General features: G+C 45.1%; 3 protein-coding genes across 4 annotated transcripts in view; 2 read left to right on the top strand and 1 right to left on the bottom strand.

Annotated features, from left to right (window-relative positions):
• Window positions 1-357: 357 nt before the first annotated feature.
• Window positions 358-11,170, top strand: incenp (inner centromere protein). 2 transcript variants are annotated; one of them, XM_084476850.1, is made up of 20 exons: window positions 358-495; window positions 2,023-2,171; window positions 2,328-2,438; window positions 2,536-3,152; window positions 3,415-3,463; window positions 3,635-3,695; window positions 3,806-3,941; window positions 4,273-4,306; window positions 4,505-4,592; window positions 5,267-5,407; window positions 5,724-5,744; window positions 6,189-6,298; window positions 6,379-6,490; window positions 7,701-7,823; window positions 9,313-9,470; window positions 9,571-9,676; window positions 9,986-10,075; window positions 10,446-10,508; window positions 10,619-10,772; window positions 10,904-11,170. In XM_084476850.1, exons 2-20 carry the CDS (start codon window positions 2,032-2,034, stop codon window positions 11,080-11,082), a joined length of 2,493 nt encoding a protein of 830 aa, XP_084332976.1. In that variant the 5' UTR covers window positions 358-495; window positions 2,023-2,031; the 3' UTR covers window positions 11,083-11,170. The 2 variants fall into 2 exon arrangements, with proteins under 2 accessions (XP_084332976.1, XP_084332977.1); XM_084476851.1 differs by lacking the exon at window positions 5,724-5,744.
• Window positions 11,171-11,991: 821 nt separating this feature from the next.
• fth1b (ferritin, heavy polypeptide 1b) lies at window positions 11,992-16,008 on the top strand. The gene is made up of 5 exons (XM_084476871.1): window positions 11,992-12,111; window positions 12,610-12,715; window positions 12,990-13,136; window positions 14,274-14,399; window positions 14,996-16,008. Exons 2-5 carry the CDS (start codon window positions 12,614-12,616, stop codon window positions 15,152-15,154), a joined length of 534 nt encoding a protein of 177 aa, XP_084332997.1. The 5' UTR covers window positions 11,992-12,111; window positions 12,610-12,613; the 3' UTR covers window positions 15,155-16,008.
• Window positions 16,009-16,385: 377 nt separating this feature from the next.
• best1 (bestrophin 1) overlaps window positions 16,386-18,086 on the bottom strand; it is a gene marked incomplete at both ends in the record, with an annotated part of 4,384 nt that continues 2,683 nt past the window's right edge. Inside the window, 3 exons of the mRNA XM_084477810.1 lie at window positions 16,386-17,421; window positions 17,505-17,656; window positions 18,021-18,086. The exon at window positions 18,021-18,086 is cut by the window's right edge and continues 15 nt beyond it. Of these exons, the coding sequence (XP_084333936.1) occupies window positions 16,386-17,421; window positions 17,505-17,656; window positions 18,021-18,086 (1,254 nt within the window). The remainder of the gene's footprint in view (window positions 17,422-17,504; window positions 17,657-18,020) is intronic.

Below are 18,086 nucleotides of genomic sequence, written 5' to 3'. Positions count from 1 at the left end.
GTTAGACGTGTGTTGTCTGTCTGGTTTAGAATCGGTAAGGGACACGCCTACCTTTAAATCTACTTTAAAACCCCTATGATCTTTTGTTCTGCGTCTATCTGCCACCGGATTGGTTTATTTAAAGTTGTCGGAGTTCTTTAGCCCCGCCCCTGAGTTGTGTGGGGTTCGTTTAGTGTTTGTTCATGTGTAACCGTTTTCAGGGGCGGAGTCTTATTTTGCCTGTGTTTACCCAAACTCCGCCCTCTTTCCAAGCTGCAGTGAAGAATCGAACAAAACCACCGACGTCACTGAAACGCCGCCTTGGGATTGGCGGAGGAGGTTTTGAACAGTTTGAACAGTTTCAGCGGTTTTACAGACTACCAGCCGTGTGGAGGCGAGCCAGGAGCTGTTACGAGTGCACCGTACAAATGGATCAATAATAACGAAAGTACTTTTATTTCACCAGCGAGATATTTCTAGCACTAAGGATTCGTTTTCGGCGACTTCTGCAGAAAGGTAAATGTTTCGCCACATATTATGTTCTAGCTAGCATGGCTAGCTAAGGTAGCTCAAGTTGTCCTGTCACGCGACGTAACCAGACCGGAGGGTCGATCATTGACCGACGAGTGGCTGTGAACAACCCGGGCTAATGTCGGGATGCACTGCCACAAGGACCTGTGAAATGTGTCATGCGTTAAACGAAACCAAGCGAGAGACCGAGCAACGTTACCGTCTTCATTGTGCTGGGCATCAACACACTTATTTAAATGGGCTCCAGTCAACGTCGCGTCGAGTCTGTGAACAACATGTGAGCATTGGAGTCTTGTGTTGGTGCTTATTGTTATTTTGGGTCGTTGTTTAGTAAGCTAAGCGTCAAATGATTTGCATTTGGGGGTTGTGTTGAAGCTGTCGGGAGACACGACGAAACCAAGCATTCACACGACACGTTATCGCTGAGCCAGGGTTAGAGAGTCCTAGACCAGCACTCTTCTCCTAGAGCTCTCGTTACCTGTGGCCAGACCTTTGAAGATAAGATCACTGATCCTGGTCCGGCATCGGGACTTAAATCTGTTTACTTCGTACGTCATAGGGACCCTTTTCTATGTGATATTGAAATGTGTGTACTACTAAAGTAGAATGTGCCTCTAAAGTAGAGGCACGTTGTTTCTTCATGTACCAAAATAAATCTAATTATGCTTGTTGTTTATGGAAATTAGGATATTGGCTAATATATCGTGTACTGTTGGTCCACTTCTCTGCTTTGATCACTAGTGAGCGTGAGGAGAACAAATGACACAATGGCGGCAGATGGATAAACCAAACATGTTCTGAATTGATTCCAAGTACCACTACCAATCACTTAGAAATTAGAGAAAACACCGTGGTTTGTTTATACGTCGCTCCACCCTGAAAACAACCCGTATAATCCAATGGGCTGGCATGGCTTGTTGTCCACCACAAATAACTGCAAGTTCAGGCGGATATGATACGTTAGTGATTGGTTAGGGGAAATCTAATCCCCGCCCCCAATGGAGTGGAGGTGTGTGCAACTCTGGGGCAACACATCCAACAGTTTTACGGTAGTAAGACTACTCATCAAAGCAGACGCAGTGTATTGTGTAACCAGGCCAATACATACAAAACACAGTGAAAACCTAAATACATATTAGATTATGGTAGGTTACAACAAGTTTACCATTCTGTCTGTTCATGAGTAAATATACCGTTACCAACCACATCAACAATTTGTCTCATGAGAAACACTGGTAGTTTCTCATGGGGTATGTAATCTCGACCAAGCATATTAAGTGGGGCATTCAAATCAAACTGAAGAGATTTCACCTAAAAACACCTCCTACACAACTATCATCCACAGATGTGTCTGTCGTCTGCTTATATGGTTTTCCACTATAGTATTTAATCTCCATCAACAGTTACTGTGTCTTCAGTCTGCACTGAAACGTCACAGGTCATGTATTTTGAATGTTTAACAAATGTTTCCCTTCATCAGGCTTGCTTTAACAAAGACCTCCTTACTTTCAGATATTCAACATGACGTCCCCGTTCTCATTCATGCTGTCACTTAAGGAACTGTTTGCTGGGAAACTGCAGCAGTTCATGAGTGACATTGATGATGTTCACAGTGTTTGGCTGACTGAGATCAAGCAGGAAGCCGACCGCATGTTGACAAGGTAAGCTTGAACTAAAATGTTTTCGTACTGTTCATTTGTATATTTTCTGCTGCATTATCAAGATCCACTCATCAGATCATATTTCTTATGGCATATAATAAAATGGCATGGACATGTTATTATTGTTTATTCAGTATCCTTTTTTTGTAATTGTAGTGATTTCAGTGCTGAGCCAGAATTGATGCCAAAAACTCCATCTCAGAAAAGAAACAACCGCAGGAAGCGTATATCCCTGGGCTATCAAGAAGAGACTCGAGCCAAGAGGCGGTATGTTTCAATATTACAGTCATGTGCATTTAATTAGTCAATAGTTTGTGCACTCTCTAACATATTGTAAAAGTTTGTTTTGTTTTGTTTTTTGCAGGTTTTCCAAGGGCAAACGTAGCAAATTACGGGGCTCCTCTGTTAAAACCTTGGAGCTTCTTGTCGAAGATGAGGGCCGAGCCAGCACGTCAGGGCAAGTTGTCGAGCAGCCCAAGCGCAGCACTCGCAGAAACAAACAAACTCAGCCCGAGGCATCACTGGAGGCAGAAGCCGTCCGTGACTGCAGTGCGGAACAGGTTCCCGAGGCGGAACCAGAGGTTGTAGATATGGAGTTGGAGACGGCAGTACCCGACGCTGAGACAGTGTTCGAAACAGATGAGCCCCAACCGTGTTCCTCCATCACCATACCGTCGCCGCCCGAGATCCCCGCCCCCAAGCTCTCAGTGAGAATCTCTTCCACGGACCGCCGCTCTGCAGAGCTGGTTGCACAGCATGTGGTGTCGCCCGGCCGCAACGCCACCAAAATAGTCATAGCTGATACGCCCGGCAGGGCCCGACGCAGCTCCAACGTGCGCCTCTCCCTCAAGCTGCGCTACTCCAAGGCCGGGCTCCGCCACAGCATGACGCAGGACGCTGTGCGCCGGGCCTCCAGGCGCTCCATCCTGAAGAAAAAGTCAACTCACGGTGGAAACACGACATGTAGTAGCAACGCCAGCGGTGAGTCATGTTGCAGTATAGGCTAGTGTGAGGTTGTTTTAATCCCAAAAGGTTATGTGTTTGGAAAACCCCGAAGTCCATTCTAAACATGTAGCTCATCCACAACTAAGGGGCCTTACCCTAACCTGAATAAATTTCTAAAATAAAATATCTCCTAAATGCCACATCATAATCACACACACGCACACAGTTTGTTATTGATATTCTAAAATGGTAAACAAGTTTAACCTTAATGTTTTCCAATTCATTGCTTCTGTTGTAGATGATTCTTGCATTGAAACTGATGGAGAAGTGGAAAAGGACAGAGAATTGTGAGTGGTGGATATTAACCATATATTGCATTTTTGAGTAAAGTTAAAATTGTTGTAGTGCACCAATACACTACTTTTTTCTTTTCTTTTTTTAAAAACCATGGAATAACATAAAAAGAAAAGGTGCAGGTCAAGAAAATCTCAAGTTGCCGTTTATTTGTTTTGCTACAGGCCATTGGTGCAGATCGAGGAGGCTGAAACGGTGGCTGACCAACCACAAGCTATCCCAGACGTCAGTGTTTCTTTGTTTCTGTCCAAAGAAAAATGCATTCTAAAAGAACTGTGTGGCTGGATATTGAGAGAAACCTATTTATTTGTGATGTTTCCTTCGCTTCACTAAAGTGCCCGCCGGTGGAGCAGAAGGCAGGGAGCTGCAACGAGCGCGTGACTCGCTCCATGGCCGTCAACTCTCCTATGCTCCAGTTCTCACCGGCACTCACCAGCATGTTAAGAGGCGTCCCGTCGGTCCTCTCCCCAGGTTAGTACGGCGGGTGTTAGCGGCCCTTTCATTAAGGACTATGTTTATTTGATTTAATATTTATTATACAGGAAAGTATTCCAAGTAACAAAGTACAATTTAAAACGGGCCTGACTCAGTAAAGAGCTGATTTCCAGCAGGTTCCTGTTCTGCAGCACATATAGCAGGGACAAGGCACATCACAGATCACATTTACATACAACACATAACAGGGTCATAGCACGTCACATCAGTAGGACAATCATATAGACAGCAGACTGAGCACACAGATGTTGTTGCCCCCTCTTTGTTCTTAAGAGTATTGTATGTATTTTTGTGTTTATGGTTATAGGAGGTGCAAAGACGACTCCTGTGGGAAGTTGGAGGTACGTTTATTAGTATGCAAGTTTTTGTTTGCTTCATTAAATACATTTGTGAGTGGCTCACCATCTTTGACATGAAGATTTACAATAAAAAGATAGTACATTTGTCGTTCTCCATCTGGGTGTTGATTCATGGTTCCTGTTATACTGCCTATTTTTCAATGTAAACCAAGCTCATAAGATTCTCTTCTACATTTTCAGGAGCAGCCGAAGTGGCAAGCGCAAATCCCCTGACGCACAGGAGGCCACCCCAAACAAGAAGCCCTTACCTCCAAAGAAAAGCCAATCGGTAAGCTTCATAAAATATCGACCTTTATTCAAAGTCTTCCAAGCGTGAGTGCAGGCATTGTTTGCACGGGCGAGTGGGAACCACCCCTATCCCTGGTAGTTTAAATGCCATGCTGTATTGGTTGTAGAGAACTTACAAACCTTTTTTATTTATTCTTTTCCTTAACCTGAGTATCGGCCGATACTGAGTATATACCGATACAGCATCTAGCATTGTAACTACTAGCACCTGTTCTCTTACGATGACAGCAATGCATTGCCGGTTCACGTACTGTTGACCAAAGATTTTTACAGAACTAGATAATTTACATTTCTAATCTTTAATAGTTTTTTCTTGTAGTTAAGCGTCCGAGCATCCATGTTTTTCTGACTTGGTAGCTCGAACGCACGTAGGTCGGAGACGCCGCGTTTCCCATTCAGACTTTCCACCTCCGACCATAAACGAAAGCAGCATAACACCTCCTGTGTTTGATGTCCTTTGCCTGTGTCGTTAATTAGATAGCCATGTGATGGTGTCAGATTGGTGCATAGACTTGCGTACTTGCCGATACGCCAGAGAAATTTCCGATACTGGTATCGAGAACAACTCTAATTGGTTGCATTGGGTCATTTTGCACACAATTATTTATCTGGTGTTGAAAGTTCCTAAATTAACCCCTCCAACTCATTGTCTAGGTCATTAGGCCCAACATGAGGGCCTTCCTCCAGACCGTACAGAAGAACCAGATGCTTATGATGACTCCAGCGTCTGTGGGCCGCAGCACTGTGATGAAGTCCTTCATTAAACACACCACGCCCCTTAAGGTCGATGCAAAGGTTAGTTGCCTCCTCCTCTTTGTCTCAGGAAACTAAACTGGCCCTGATTATGTCATAAGTGGTAAAGGGTTATTACAATGTCGTTATACCGCCCCAAAACCTTGTCTTCCGCCTTTTTTTTCTTTTTATGTGTAAGGGACAGCCTTAAGTCTCAAATAAAGGCTATCTCCATGCACTCTTTTCCAGCTGTCGTGACCATTTGTCTATTTATTTGACTGACCTGATTAGTTATTGTACAAACCTCTTGTGACTCCCCCTCCCCTGCTTAATGGCCAAACTGGTTCTTATATGGATGTCTCTTTCCCCTTATCCCAAGGACGCGAAGCACGGTCTTGTGGTAAGTGAAAGGTTAGAGCACGTGTTTCTGAGGGCATCTTCTTAAGGCTTAGGCCACTTGAGTGTCTATGTCTCACTTCTTGTTCACCCTTCACCACTTCTAACGTGCTGGACCCATCCCTTTCTGCTGCTAATTTCATACAGCGATACCAAGCTTTTTGTTTTGTATCCATAATGGATGTAGTTACATGACAACAGTTTCATAAAACAAATAAAAACACAACAAATTAAAGGTATTGCTTGATGAATGCAGATAAAAATACTGACAAGTCTCTATTTTTTTTATTTTGTTTGTTTTGACTGTTATATTGAATGGGTCATGGTGGATTATCATAAGCTAGCACAGCCCTTTTCTATTCTCAACATTAACATCACTTTCACCGTTTGAGTTCTTTCTGACATGTGTCTGGGGTCAAGTCTAAATTTGAGTCTTTCACTCCCCTAGGCCAAAGAACGCCTCAAACTGGAAGCTCTCAGAAAGAAGCAGGAGCAGGAGGAGGAGAGGATCAAGAAGATGGAGGAAGAGAAGAGACGAAAGCTTGAGGAGCAGAAACGGTCGGCACAGTTCAGAAGCTTGCGTTGCCTCATGGTTTTTAGGTGAACCTCAGGTCTAAGTCGTGTGTTCACTCTTACAGGAAGAGGGACGAGAGGCTGAGGAGAGTGGTGGAGGCCCGAACGAAGGAGGAGGAGGAGAAGAAAAAGAGAATTGAGCAGAAAATGTCCCAGACCGATGAGAAAAATGATAAGGTCTGTATTGTGATTAGGGCTGTGAATCTTTCAGGGTCTCACTATTGGATTTGATTTCAATCCTTGGTCTCAATTCTTAAATCCATACAGGCCATGGCCATGGCCATCACCCATCTGTGATACTTTTCCTGTATAGCTACTGTGTAGGAGCATTATAATAAGCAATGTTGTGTATAAAATGAGGCCCACACCATGGCGTTATGCTCTAGGTGGTATAACGTACCAAGTACTTTCACTAGGTCTGCAAAAATGTAAGGTTTTTTAGTTGGTTTCCTTCTGCAACCTCACTGCTCGATGCAACTCAGTTCTACACACTGTCCCTTTTTAAGTGAATGAGCTGGGCAATAAACACAACACCAGGCTTGCCAGCCTAGCTAGTAGCAACGCTAATTAGTGAACATATCGAACGACTCTCCCTAGCAGAGAAGCAATGACGGGGACGGATTTGGGCTCTGTCCCAATTCTCCCTTCTCCTAGATTTGAGCCCTAACCCTAGATTTTGCACGTTCCCGCAAAGGGGTAGGATGTCGCAATACTAAAGGGAGCAAGGGGGGAGCCTTGAGCACCAGCTCGGTAGCTGTCTTGCAGCTAAGGGTACTCAAAGCAAATGTTCTTGTTAAGGGGAGAGCAATGGGACTGGGCCTTACATTAACTGTCACTAGGGTAACTAGCGGTAGCGAAAAAGCACAATCCTACATAAATACTGGACTAACATCTGTCATTAAAACGCAACTTCCCCGAAACGGCAGAAAGTAACTCAGTTTCAAGAGACGGAAACTAAATAATAATTTAATAACTAATTAAATGAGCGATTCTTTATAATTCTATATGGAGCATAGTGCGTTTAGGTATTAAGTGATTTATTGCCGATGATCCATGGTTGCCTTTGTGAATGTCGGCCCAAATCGAATATTCGAGTGTTTTTGAGTGTTCATACCACTCAATGATTATTAAACTATGAAAAAATTGTTATTCACAAATCCCTAGTTGTCATAACCATGTATTATATAACATGGTTGCCTTACATTGAGGCTACCCAATGAGCAACCAGCAGAGATTGGAGGATTTGAAAGTATCCAACCACAGAAATCACACCTTTCCCTTCAGACCTCTCACCACAGTTTGAAGTTTATTAATTTTGGCTTTTGGTATGAGATTACTGGCAGTAAAGATTTTTTTTTTTTAATAAGGTTGAATGTATTTCATACAGATGCGCGTCGAGCGTGTGGCAGAAGAAAAGGCCAAGAAGAAAGTCGCCGTGAAGCGTCAGGAGGAGGTGGAGCTGAAGAAAAGGCTGGAAGAGGAGGCCAGACTCAAGAAGATCCAGCAAGCCGTAAGACATTCATCGTTATTCGTCAAGGTTGAATGGTGTGGCTGTGTTTCCAACAGTGTTGGGGAAGTTACTTTTTAAAAAGTAGTGTTTGCTCATTAATCGGTACTTCTTAAAAAAGTTTCTGTTACTTTACTTAGTTACCCTCTATGGAAAGTAACATTTTTACCTTACTTTAATGTTGCTTGACTTTTATCAACCATATCTGTTCCTAAATGTGTCGGCATACATAAAGTTCTATTATGGAGGACATAACAGGTTTTTTTTTTGTGCTTATTATATAAAATGCCACAAACGGAGCACTTGAGAAGAAAATATTTCACATTTAGTTTTCACCTGACATATGCGACAGATGTAATTAAGGCAACCTGGTCTCACAGGAATCCGTGTAATGAGTCGGTCTACATCCCGTTCACAAAAAATAATGCCCATAAAAGGTTTGAATATTAAGGGCTGCCTAATATTCGTTCAAATATTATTAAAAAAAAAAGTATATTCCAATAACGAAGTTCGGAGTCAAAGCCCTAATCTTCAATAAAGTGCACGGTTACGCACATATACAGTTCGCGCCAAACATGTTTTGTTTTTTTGCACATAGCATACTTCTTGGGCAGAGTCTCCCTAGCAAAATGATTACGGCTGGGCAGTTGGTACCGTGGGTCAATTGCTTTCAGCATATTGATGAAACCCTTTTTCTCGACCACGGCAATAGGGACCCTACAGATATGTCCTTGGCAATGTGGTACGCCACCATCTTAGTTATATCGCGCCACTTCTTACTTTTACGGTCATAAAGCATGACACTATTTAATGAAGCTTGCAAAGGTTTAAGTTTAACACTCTTCATAGCAGCAGTCTGTGGTACTGCTGCAGGTGGCTGAAGAGATTTGTGGTGTTTCCACCTTTTTTTCCACCGAAATACCTCCAAATAATCGAGCCATTGTTTTTTTTCTTAGGCACCAACTACTCACTCTCAACTCACACAGCGTCCGCCATGTTCTCGTTGAAAAGTTTGTTGTGATGCGTCGCGTGGGTGGGAGAACGCTACGTACATGTAAGGGGCGGGGTTGGGCAGCTGAACATGGCTTGTCTAGGCTCAGAGAAGCAGTCGGCCTTATAAAATAGTGCTCGCAAGGCAACAACAAAATAATGTTATATATTAGTAATATGTAATATATCGGTATGGCGATATTGTCTTGACTACATATCTTTCAAAAATATACCAGTATAACTCTTACTACCGGTATATCACCCAGCCCTACGTTAACTTAAATTATGTTCAAGACTTAACTCGAAAGACCTGCCTGATCCATCAAAGCATCCATATTTCAAGAGTAAATTAAATGTTGGTGGGTTTAACTTCAATATATTTTATTGGCTGGTCACCTTAGGATCTTTAGACATCCAGTAAAGTGGCCATATCCAGGACTGTCTCGTTAGTTTCTCAGTTTAAACGGGGGTTCTAGATGTGTTAATTTGTCTTTCTCTACAGGAGGAGGAGAAAAGGCAGCAGGAGCTCGTGGCCAAGCGGGCAGCAGAGGAGGAAGAGCGAGCGCGCAAGCTGGCCGAAGCCCGCAAAGCGCTGGAACTGAGGAGGGAGCGGGAGAAGGAGCTGGAGCTGGAGAAGGAGAGACGAGCACTTGCTGAACGGTAATTAATTTTGTATTGTTATCGTGATCATGATCATGATGCAATGAGCCTAATCTTTGGTAATCCCTCTGTTAATGACTTTGTTTTCTCGGTTGTTCAGAGAGCGTGCAGAGAGGGAGAAGGCTCTAGCTACTCTCTGGGCAAACAGAGAAAAGGAGAGGAAAGAAATGGAAGAGAAAAAAAACCTTGAGGAAAAGAGAAGGAGGGTGAGCACAAATATGGGAACATATTTACTAGGATTACAAAATATATTTGAACAAAGGAAAAGCTTGTTTATACATAAATGGATACGTTTTCTAGGATATCGTGGTGCATCAAAAATCCCTGTTGAGCGCAAACGGATCTGGTCATAGTATTCCCACTCTATTAGAATTGTTCCTGTTGCTACGTGGGTTATAGTGTATCTTACAGCAATATTGTTACATTCAATGGTGAGGACCCCCAAAATGACAATGAAAATTGTTAGCAGAATTTCAACACCGAGGGTTGATTGGATGATCTCTGGGTCCCTTTAGGAGGAGCACCAGCGGTTGGCTGCTGAGAACGCTGCCAGAGAAGCTGCGATGCACAAAATGGCTGCTGCCTCGGCTGCTTTAAATGTCAAGGTGGGTGTGAAGAAAAACACTGCTTTAAATGATTTGTAATAGCATAAGGTTTAAATCTGTGTGTATCCATGTTGGATTTTGTTTATTACTATGGCATAAAATAACCTGTTTGTGTTGAAGACTTAAACTCCCTATGGAAGTTGAGAGAAACTAATAAATAAGCTTATCCTCCCAATGAATTCATATAGCAGATCATACGTGCCTATACTTAAGGCACTGTGTTACTGTACATTACAGTGATGCAATGTGTTAAAGTGGCTGTCTAGCTATTACAGAAAATATATAGGCTTTGCAAAATGGTGAGCTTTGCTGGTATATAATGAGCAGTGTTGGCTGTATAATAACACCAATACTCCGTTGTATCTCCCAGAGCTCTCTACTCAACAGCCCAGTGAGGAAGGGGGCGGCCCTGAACGTCACTGTGGAGGTCGAGGTAATGATGAACTACACTTTCAGAAATATTGATTTTATAAATAATCGATTGTTGATCGATGTATTAAACCCTTGATGTGAACCGGACGTGTCGCTGATGCTCCCCTGCAGAAATCCCCTCAGTCCTACAGCATCACTCCCAAGGGTGGCAACAAACCACTTCTTAAAAGCACAAGTGCTGAGGATTATGGGATGGACCAAAAGAGCGATGACTCCACTGATGACGAGTCTGCGCCACGGAAACCAATCCCGTCATGGGCAGAAGGTATGGACAGACTGGTTATTAGGATTGTGTTACAGGTCCGTCCGTTCTGCCAACTGGCATTTAGTTGTTTGTCTTACAGGTGTCATTGAAAAAAAACTAAATTCTAACTGTTTGCTATTTCTTCCTTCCAGGTCACAATCTGCAGCAGGCAATCACCAAGCAGTACTTCAACCCTCCAGATCTGCATACCTACTTTGGAGTATGTGAGCCTCCGAAGCTGGAGGACATCTTCTATAAGAACAAACCACGTTACTTCAAGCGCACCAGCTCCGCTGTGTGGCACTCTCCCCCCCGACATACGCATTATTGAATATCAGGGATGGGTTTTATTTTTACACTGATAGAATGATCTTAAAGATTTAGTAAAAATGGTTTTAAATAAAGAATGTCTTCATTTTTGTTAGTTATTTGTTGTTTTGTACTGTATTGTATCTCTGAGCAATATATCCAGGCCAAGCGACAACTTCAATCAAAGGTCGTGTATGCGTTGACCTTATTGTTTGTTATTAGCTTTGGGCAATATCCAGTCTTTGAAAAATAAAAGTTGCAACCGTGTTTGTCGGTGACATTTATTTACACCCACTCCCTCGCCGGTCTTCTGTCAATTTCTGCTACCTAGTGGTTCTGCGCATGGCGACGCTATTGAGTATTGTTGTAAGATACACATACTGTACCCCTGAAATCTCCAATAAAGACGTTATACAGTATCAAAATATGCTCCCAATATTCTTGCAGTGTGCATGGAGTGAGTAGTGTAAAAGTACATGTTTCTGTAGTGGGAGCATCGTTCGATAGAGGCAGTTGGTCAACAAATACGCTTCCAAACATAAGGTAGCACTTTTTGATACACTTTTTTCCTCTGATACTGTAGCCTATTATAACGTCTTTATTGGAGAGTTAAGGGGTACCGTACGTATATTTTACACAGCGGATCAATAGTGCCATGCGCATGCGCAGAAGCACTAGGTAGCAAAATCTGACAAGGGGGCAGAACACCGGACATCCCAGACAAATAAAACCCGAGCTTGCATATTTATCTGCTCCCCAGGCTACAGACGCTCAGCCATATTAGTCCAAAAATAATCTCGCTTGAACCATTGCTTGCTCTCAGACACGGTTACACCACTAAAACGCCACGGTGTAACGGCAGGGAAAGGTCGTTACATGATCGCAGCGTGCTCTTATTTTGAAACGCATGACCGGATGTTGTGGTGTGACCCCTCGCTTCTCATTGGTGGAGCGTTCAGCTAGTGGATTGAGGAGCAAAGGACGCTCTGTTTAAAGGACGCGAGTTGAGCAGCGACTTTCCAGTTTTTTTCCCCTCTACACATTTAATCAGGTAAATGCAGAAAACGTAACATTACTTTGTCTTTTAAAAAACTCCGTAAATTATATTAAGAAATGTGAGCCAAATTTGACCGTGGACCGTGACTGCCTCAGTTCATCAGTAAGATTGTACAAACAATAATTGACCTTATTAATTACAAACCAGCTCAAATGCGCAGTTATCTCAGGCCTGTATCATGTGTGTGTGGGCTCTATGATCTGGTCCCGAGTGCCCAGATCCAATGCCCTGCATGTCTCTTATCGTTTGGTTGTAATCCTAAAGTATCCAAGACAACACGGTTTTTATTCTTTTTTTATTAAATTTTTTATTTATATTGTCTACATTCTAAATGAGCTGCCGTTTGTTGACGTTTATCTGACTTCTCCCGGTCATAAGCTATAATCTCACTATTCATTTAACTGTGTGATATTGACTTAGGTCTACAATGTATGCCGATGTTCTTAAGAATGTGTTAAATGTTTGTCGATTGTGTTGTGCTTCTTTCCTCAGAATCATGACTTCGCAAATCCGGCAGAACTTCCACCAGGACTGCGAGGCGGCCGTGAACCGCCAGATCAACCTGGAGCTCTACGCCTCCTATGTCTACCTGTCCATGGTGAGGCGTTAATAAAGCATATGGTGCCGGTGAAACGTAACTTTATGTGATATTATTAGCTACATGAAAAGCAGAAGAGAGATTCTGAACAGAACAGAAGGCTAGCTACTCCAAGCATAAGGCTGACCTGATATATGTTGTACATGAGGGGAGCAGAGCCTCTTTATCTAACAGCTAACCACGCCATGAGGGTCTGACCCAAACCTGTTATGGATCAGTGGGAATAATGACTATTATGATAATTATGATAATTGTTTGGTTCTTTGCCTTGCAGTCCTACTATTTTGACAGAGATGACAAGGCTCTGCCAAACCTGGCCAAGTTCTTCCGCTCGCAGTCCAAAGAGGAGCGTGAGCACGCCGAGAAGCTGATGGCTCTGCAGAACCAGCGTGGCGGGAGGATCTTCCTGCAGGACATCAGGGTAGGCTTCCCCACGGTGACGTCATGTAGGCCTTGTTCACGTTGACCCGTGGAGATACCATACTCGTGTTGACCCATGGAGAGACCGTCCTCATGTTGACCCATGGAGAGACCGTCCTCGTGTTGACCCATGGAGAGGCCGTCCTTATCTCTGGAAGGTATCTCCAATGGGCCCAGGCGGCACACACTTCTTCCTGATAACCTCCTAAAGCCCTTCCTGGTTGACCAGTCCTAGTCCTCATACTAGGAACACCTTTGTGTTGAACCGCTGTAGTGTGGTAGAGGGTACGGTCTGACGCTAACAGACTTTGGCTGCTTGAAATAGTCGATTATTATTTTTTTTTTTGTGTGTATTTTTTAAATGTACCTGAATGTCACGATGATAATTACACACACACACACACAGCTGTGCATCGGGAGCCTTTGCCAGTCTATGGCTAAGTACTGTCATTTCAACAAGACACATGGAACCAGGCTGTTTTTAATTTCAGTGTTTAAATTTAATTGTATAACAAGACTCCAGGATGACCAAGAGGTTTTCTGATGGCATAGAACAACACCTTCCTCCTGCTAGGCACACATGTCGACAGAGGGGCACAAACGAACCATTGATCGTTCTATTTTTACCATCAATGGCTCACGTTTCAGTCCTCTGCAGACGGGCAGAAACGTACGCACAAATGATTTGCAGCGAGGCATAGTCTCTCTGCCTCACTGCTGTCTTAGTGACACCATCCTCCCAACATGTAGAGCATGCAAACCGTGTATGTTAAAGGTCCCATATCATGCTTTTTTAGGGTTAATAATAATAATAATATACTTCAGCACCGCCCACTGCACAGTCTGATGTCACACTATTACAGAAGTAAAGTTTGAGCGCAAACAAGCTGTTTCAGCTTATTATTGAGGGTCGTTCTCGGTGCGCGCGAATACTCCCCCTGGCTCGGACTTAGATTTTTCTAACTTAGCAGACGTAAAACATGTATACATACCTCATACAACAGTCTAAAGCAAAGGGAAAAGTCGAAAAAGCATGATATCGCCCCTTTAACATGATATGCTACATGTACATGATCTGTTTGGCTACAAAGCTGCTGTTCCGTTGTGTCTGAAGCGCCTGTCGACGTGTGTTTGGCAGAAGCCCGACCGGGACGAGTGGGGCAGTGCCGTGGAGGCCCTGGACTGCTCCCTGCAGCTGGAGAAGAGCGTCAACCAATCCCTGCTCGACGTTCACAAAATAGCGTCCGAACACGGCGACCCTCACGTAAGACACGCCCCCAACGGTGTATTTCACCTGACTATAACTGTGATGGGCTCCGTGGCGGGGCCCTCTCTGTTGTTGTGTGCTTGCTGTGACGTACGCGCTACGGGGGACAATGATACATAAGGACCCTTAGAAAATCCCTTAGCCCTTCTAGGCCTGGGCAATAAAACAATAAATGATCGTATTGTGATAGACTTTTGATCAATATATATCGATAAGAGACTGGACCACCAAATCTAGCAGCTGGGTTTGTAACACAAACACGGTTCCATACTTATTTACAATCTTTGAGTGTTTCTCATTGTTGTATTGAAATTGGAGTATTTATCAATGAAGAACAGTGGGAGGTCATATTAAGAGTTAAACAGAAGTGTTTATATCCAGCATGGTAATTCCTATTCTTTTTAGGTAATTAAAATTATCAATAGTTATCGATATCGATCAATATTATCAAGTTATATTGTGATATGTCTTTCAGCCATATCGCCCAGGCCTAGCCCCTTCATTCTTCATTCTGTTGAATTAGTTTCTTATCCCTGATAATGGTTAGAACTCGGGACACTCGACTGACTTTAGCCTGGCCCTTTCCCGGACAGATGTGTGACTTCATCGAGACGCACTACCTGGACGAGCAGGTCAAGTCCATCAAAGAGCTGAGCGACTGGGTGACCAACCTGCGCCGCATGGGGGCCCCCGAGAACGGCATGGCGGAGTACCTGTTCGACAAGCAGACCCTGGGCGGGGAGAGCGCGTAGAGCCGCACGGTCGCCACATGTTTTACACTCACTGGAACCTGCTTCCTCATTCCTTTTAAGCTAGGAGGCCAAATGTAGTTTCACTGAAGGCACAGGTGTCTGCCGTTTATAATGCGTTGCAGCTAGCATCTATTTTCTATGTAATCACACTCGGTCCGCTCAGTCTTTTGTGAGAAATGGAGGAAAACTGGTGTACTTTAAAATTGTGAAATTCTTGTTTTGATGTTCCTGTATCAAAATATACTATATTTAAATAATTTATGATTGAAAGTATATGGTGAAAATATAGATGCTACATGGATCTGTTTAAAGGGGTGACATAATGCCACCAGGTGTGAGCGTTACAAGCCGTTAAAAATCTTTCTTTTCCAGTGTTCCAGTGACATCACAAGTGGGTGTGTCCACCCAGATGTGTGCTGGATAGGAAGTCTAGCAGCCGACGCAGTGGACGAGCAAATGTAGCTTACCTATACGTCATACATCTGGCTGAACATTCCATCCTGTGATGTCACTAAGATACTGGAAAAGCTGATTTTCAAACTGCTTGTAATGACTAATCACACTCATACCTGGTGGCATAATATCACCCCTTGTTACATAACATCACCCCTTAAATATAGATTTCAGTGTTTCCTAATCACCTTGGCATTTCCGTTCTCCTGAGTTGTAATGTTGGCTTGCTTTGTTACATTATTGTCCCTTCTCATTAGTCCACTGACTCAGTGCAGAGTTCAGAGGGCCTTATCCTCTGTGCACAACAAACTGACAATAACAAGCTTTCTTTTTTGCACATTTATCCCCTTTTCTTGTGTTTTATGAATGTGACTTGAATACAATAAACATTCTAAATAGTGGTCATTGATTTGTTTCAAAGATAAAATGCACCTGTCAACCAGTACATGAGGGAATCCTGGAATGTGGGAAATGGAAATGTGTTTATTAAAGAGAAATGACCCGCAGTAGGAAAGCAGTGTGAGTAACAGTGATTACTATATTTCCGTGAGTGCTGGAGATCAGTGCAAAGCACACCTGAAATGTTTGATTGATTCCAGGCGATACTTACTGCATAAGTAGGCGGATTTGCTCTGTAAATCCAGGAAGGAAGGAGAGATTAACTTAATGAAGCTTTGTACAACTTCATGGACAACTATCAAACTAACATATAACACATGTAACACTTAACCCATTTCAATCATTACCTGTCTAATGTAATTGTTGAAAGTGATATGCCTTAGTCCTGTTCCCTCGGTCCAGAAGCTCTGCTCTTCTGACCCTCTAGTAGAGCGCCCAGCAGGTCACCTTCAGCCAATGAGATCCCTGAATCGTTGGGTGAGTGCTGTGGATTGGCTTCTTGCAGAGACGATCCCGAAGGGGGGATTGTGTTGCTCAGCCCTCCGGTGCTACCCCCGTTACCTTCTCGTAGGCCGCTGTTGAAGTTACCATGGCTACCGAAGGTGCTGTGCGTCGTCACAGTGCAAAGGTTGGCAGCAGCGTTCGCGCTCAGGTTGCTGGTTGTGACCAGGCTGGTAGAGCTGTTACTGGGGTTACTGGCGTTTCCTGTCGCGTTACGAGGGGGGACACTCAACCCCCTCTCCCCCGGACTTCCCGTGGCCCACGCGCTGGGGGTCCCGGGCTGGCTGTCGGCCGACGGCTGGGGGTCCAGGGTGAGGCGGGGGGGCGGCGGCCGGCGGGACAGCAGGCCCTGCCCCGGTCTGAGTTTAGATATGGGCCAGAGCACCGGCGCGGGGTCGGGGAAGGAGAAGGCCGGGGCGGTGGGGACCTCGCCGTCGGCGGTCAGCCAAGGGAAGGCGGAGCAGGGCGGGGGGGGCAGGGCGTTGTTGGGCGTGACCGGGGGGATCAGCGAGCTGCAGCTGCGCTCCCAGTCCCCCGGCGCTCTGCGAGGGGGCCGCGGCCGCTGCACAGCGGGGGGCACGCAGTGGATGGGCGTCTGCGGGCAGCTGTAGAACCCGGGCCTCTCGTACAGGGGCATGGAGGAGAAGTCGTAGTCGGGGTCCTGGTCCGGGTGGGCGGGGTGGCGGCCGTGGCCCCGGGGCCCCCCCGCGGGGTGCAGGTACGGTGGGATGCGGCTCAGCGGGGCCCCCGGGCGACGGCGGAGGAGGGGCACCCTGGAGGAGCTGGGGAAGCTGGGCGACTGGAGGCCCAGCAGCCGGCCCAGGCCTCCCAGCGGCAGGGTGGCGTAGCTGGCCTCCTCGTGCTCCTTGATCTGCTCCAGGTTGGGCTGGAACTCCATGTCCTCCTTGGGCACGCTGGTGCAGAAACACAGAGTCAGCCGGAGAGTCTCGGAGCCCCAGCGGGACGAACGTACAGACGACGGTTGAATCGGTCAAACCTAATGTCGAGAGCGGAGCCCATGAAGGAGGGTTTGCGGTGCTCAGCGCTGGCTGCGGTGTACGGAGGCTGAGGTTCGGATTCGTTCCAGTACTTATCCCGCTCCACCACGGGCAGGCTGTCATACATCTCGTCCACAGACAGTAAGGACACCTTGGGGGGGAGAGGAACAGCAGGCCACACAGGCTTGATGGGAGCTACATTTAAGATGTGTCAATGGAAAATGGACTTCATTTATAGAGCGCTTTTCTAACCAATGGCCACTCAAAGCACTGACCCTACAATACTGCCTCACATTCACCCATTCAATAACACAATCACCCAACCACGCAGGGCGACAGGCAGCTCGCCAGGAGCAAGTCGGGTTAGGTGTCTCGCTCAGGGACACCTCGACACTCAGCTAGGCGGAGCCGGGGATCGGACTAGCAACCTTCCGGTTCCCAGCCAACCCGCTCTAGCTCATGACTCACATGCCGCACTTTAGTCAGCGCCACTTAGATTTATTCTGCACGCAAACCTGCAAGTTACGATCCACTAGCCAGTTGGTCTCAAAGTCGTCATCGTCCTCGCCGAACGGGTTTAT

Source organism: Micromesistius poutassou (assembly GCF_964030765.1).
Source record: "Micromesistius poutassou genome assembly, chromosome: 13".
Lineage (NCBI taxonomy): Eukaryota > Metazoa > Chordata > Actinopteri > Gadiformes > Gadidae > Micromesistius > Micromesistius poutassou.
This window is presented reverse-complemented; position numbering and strand designations above follow the sequence as displayed.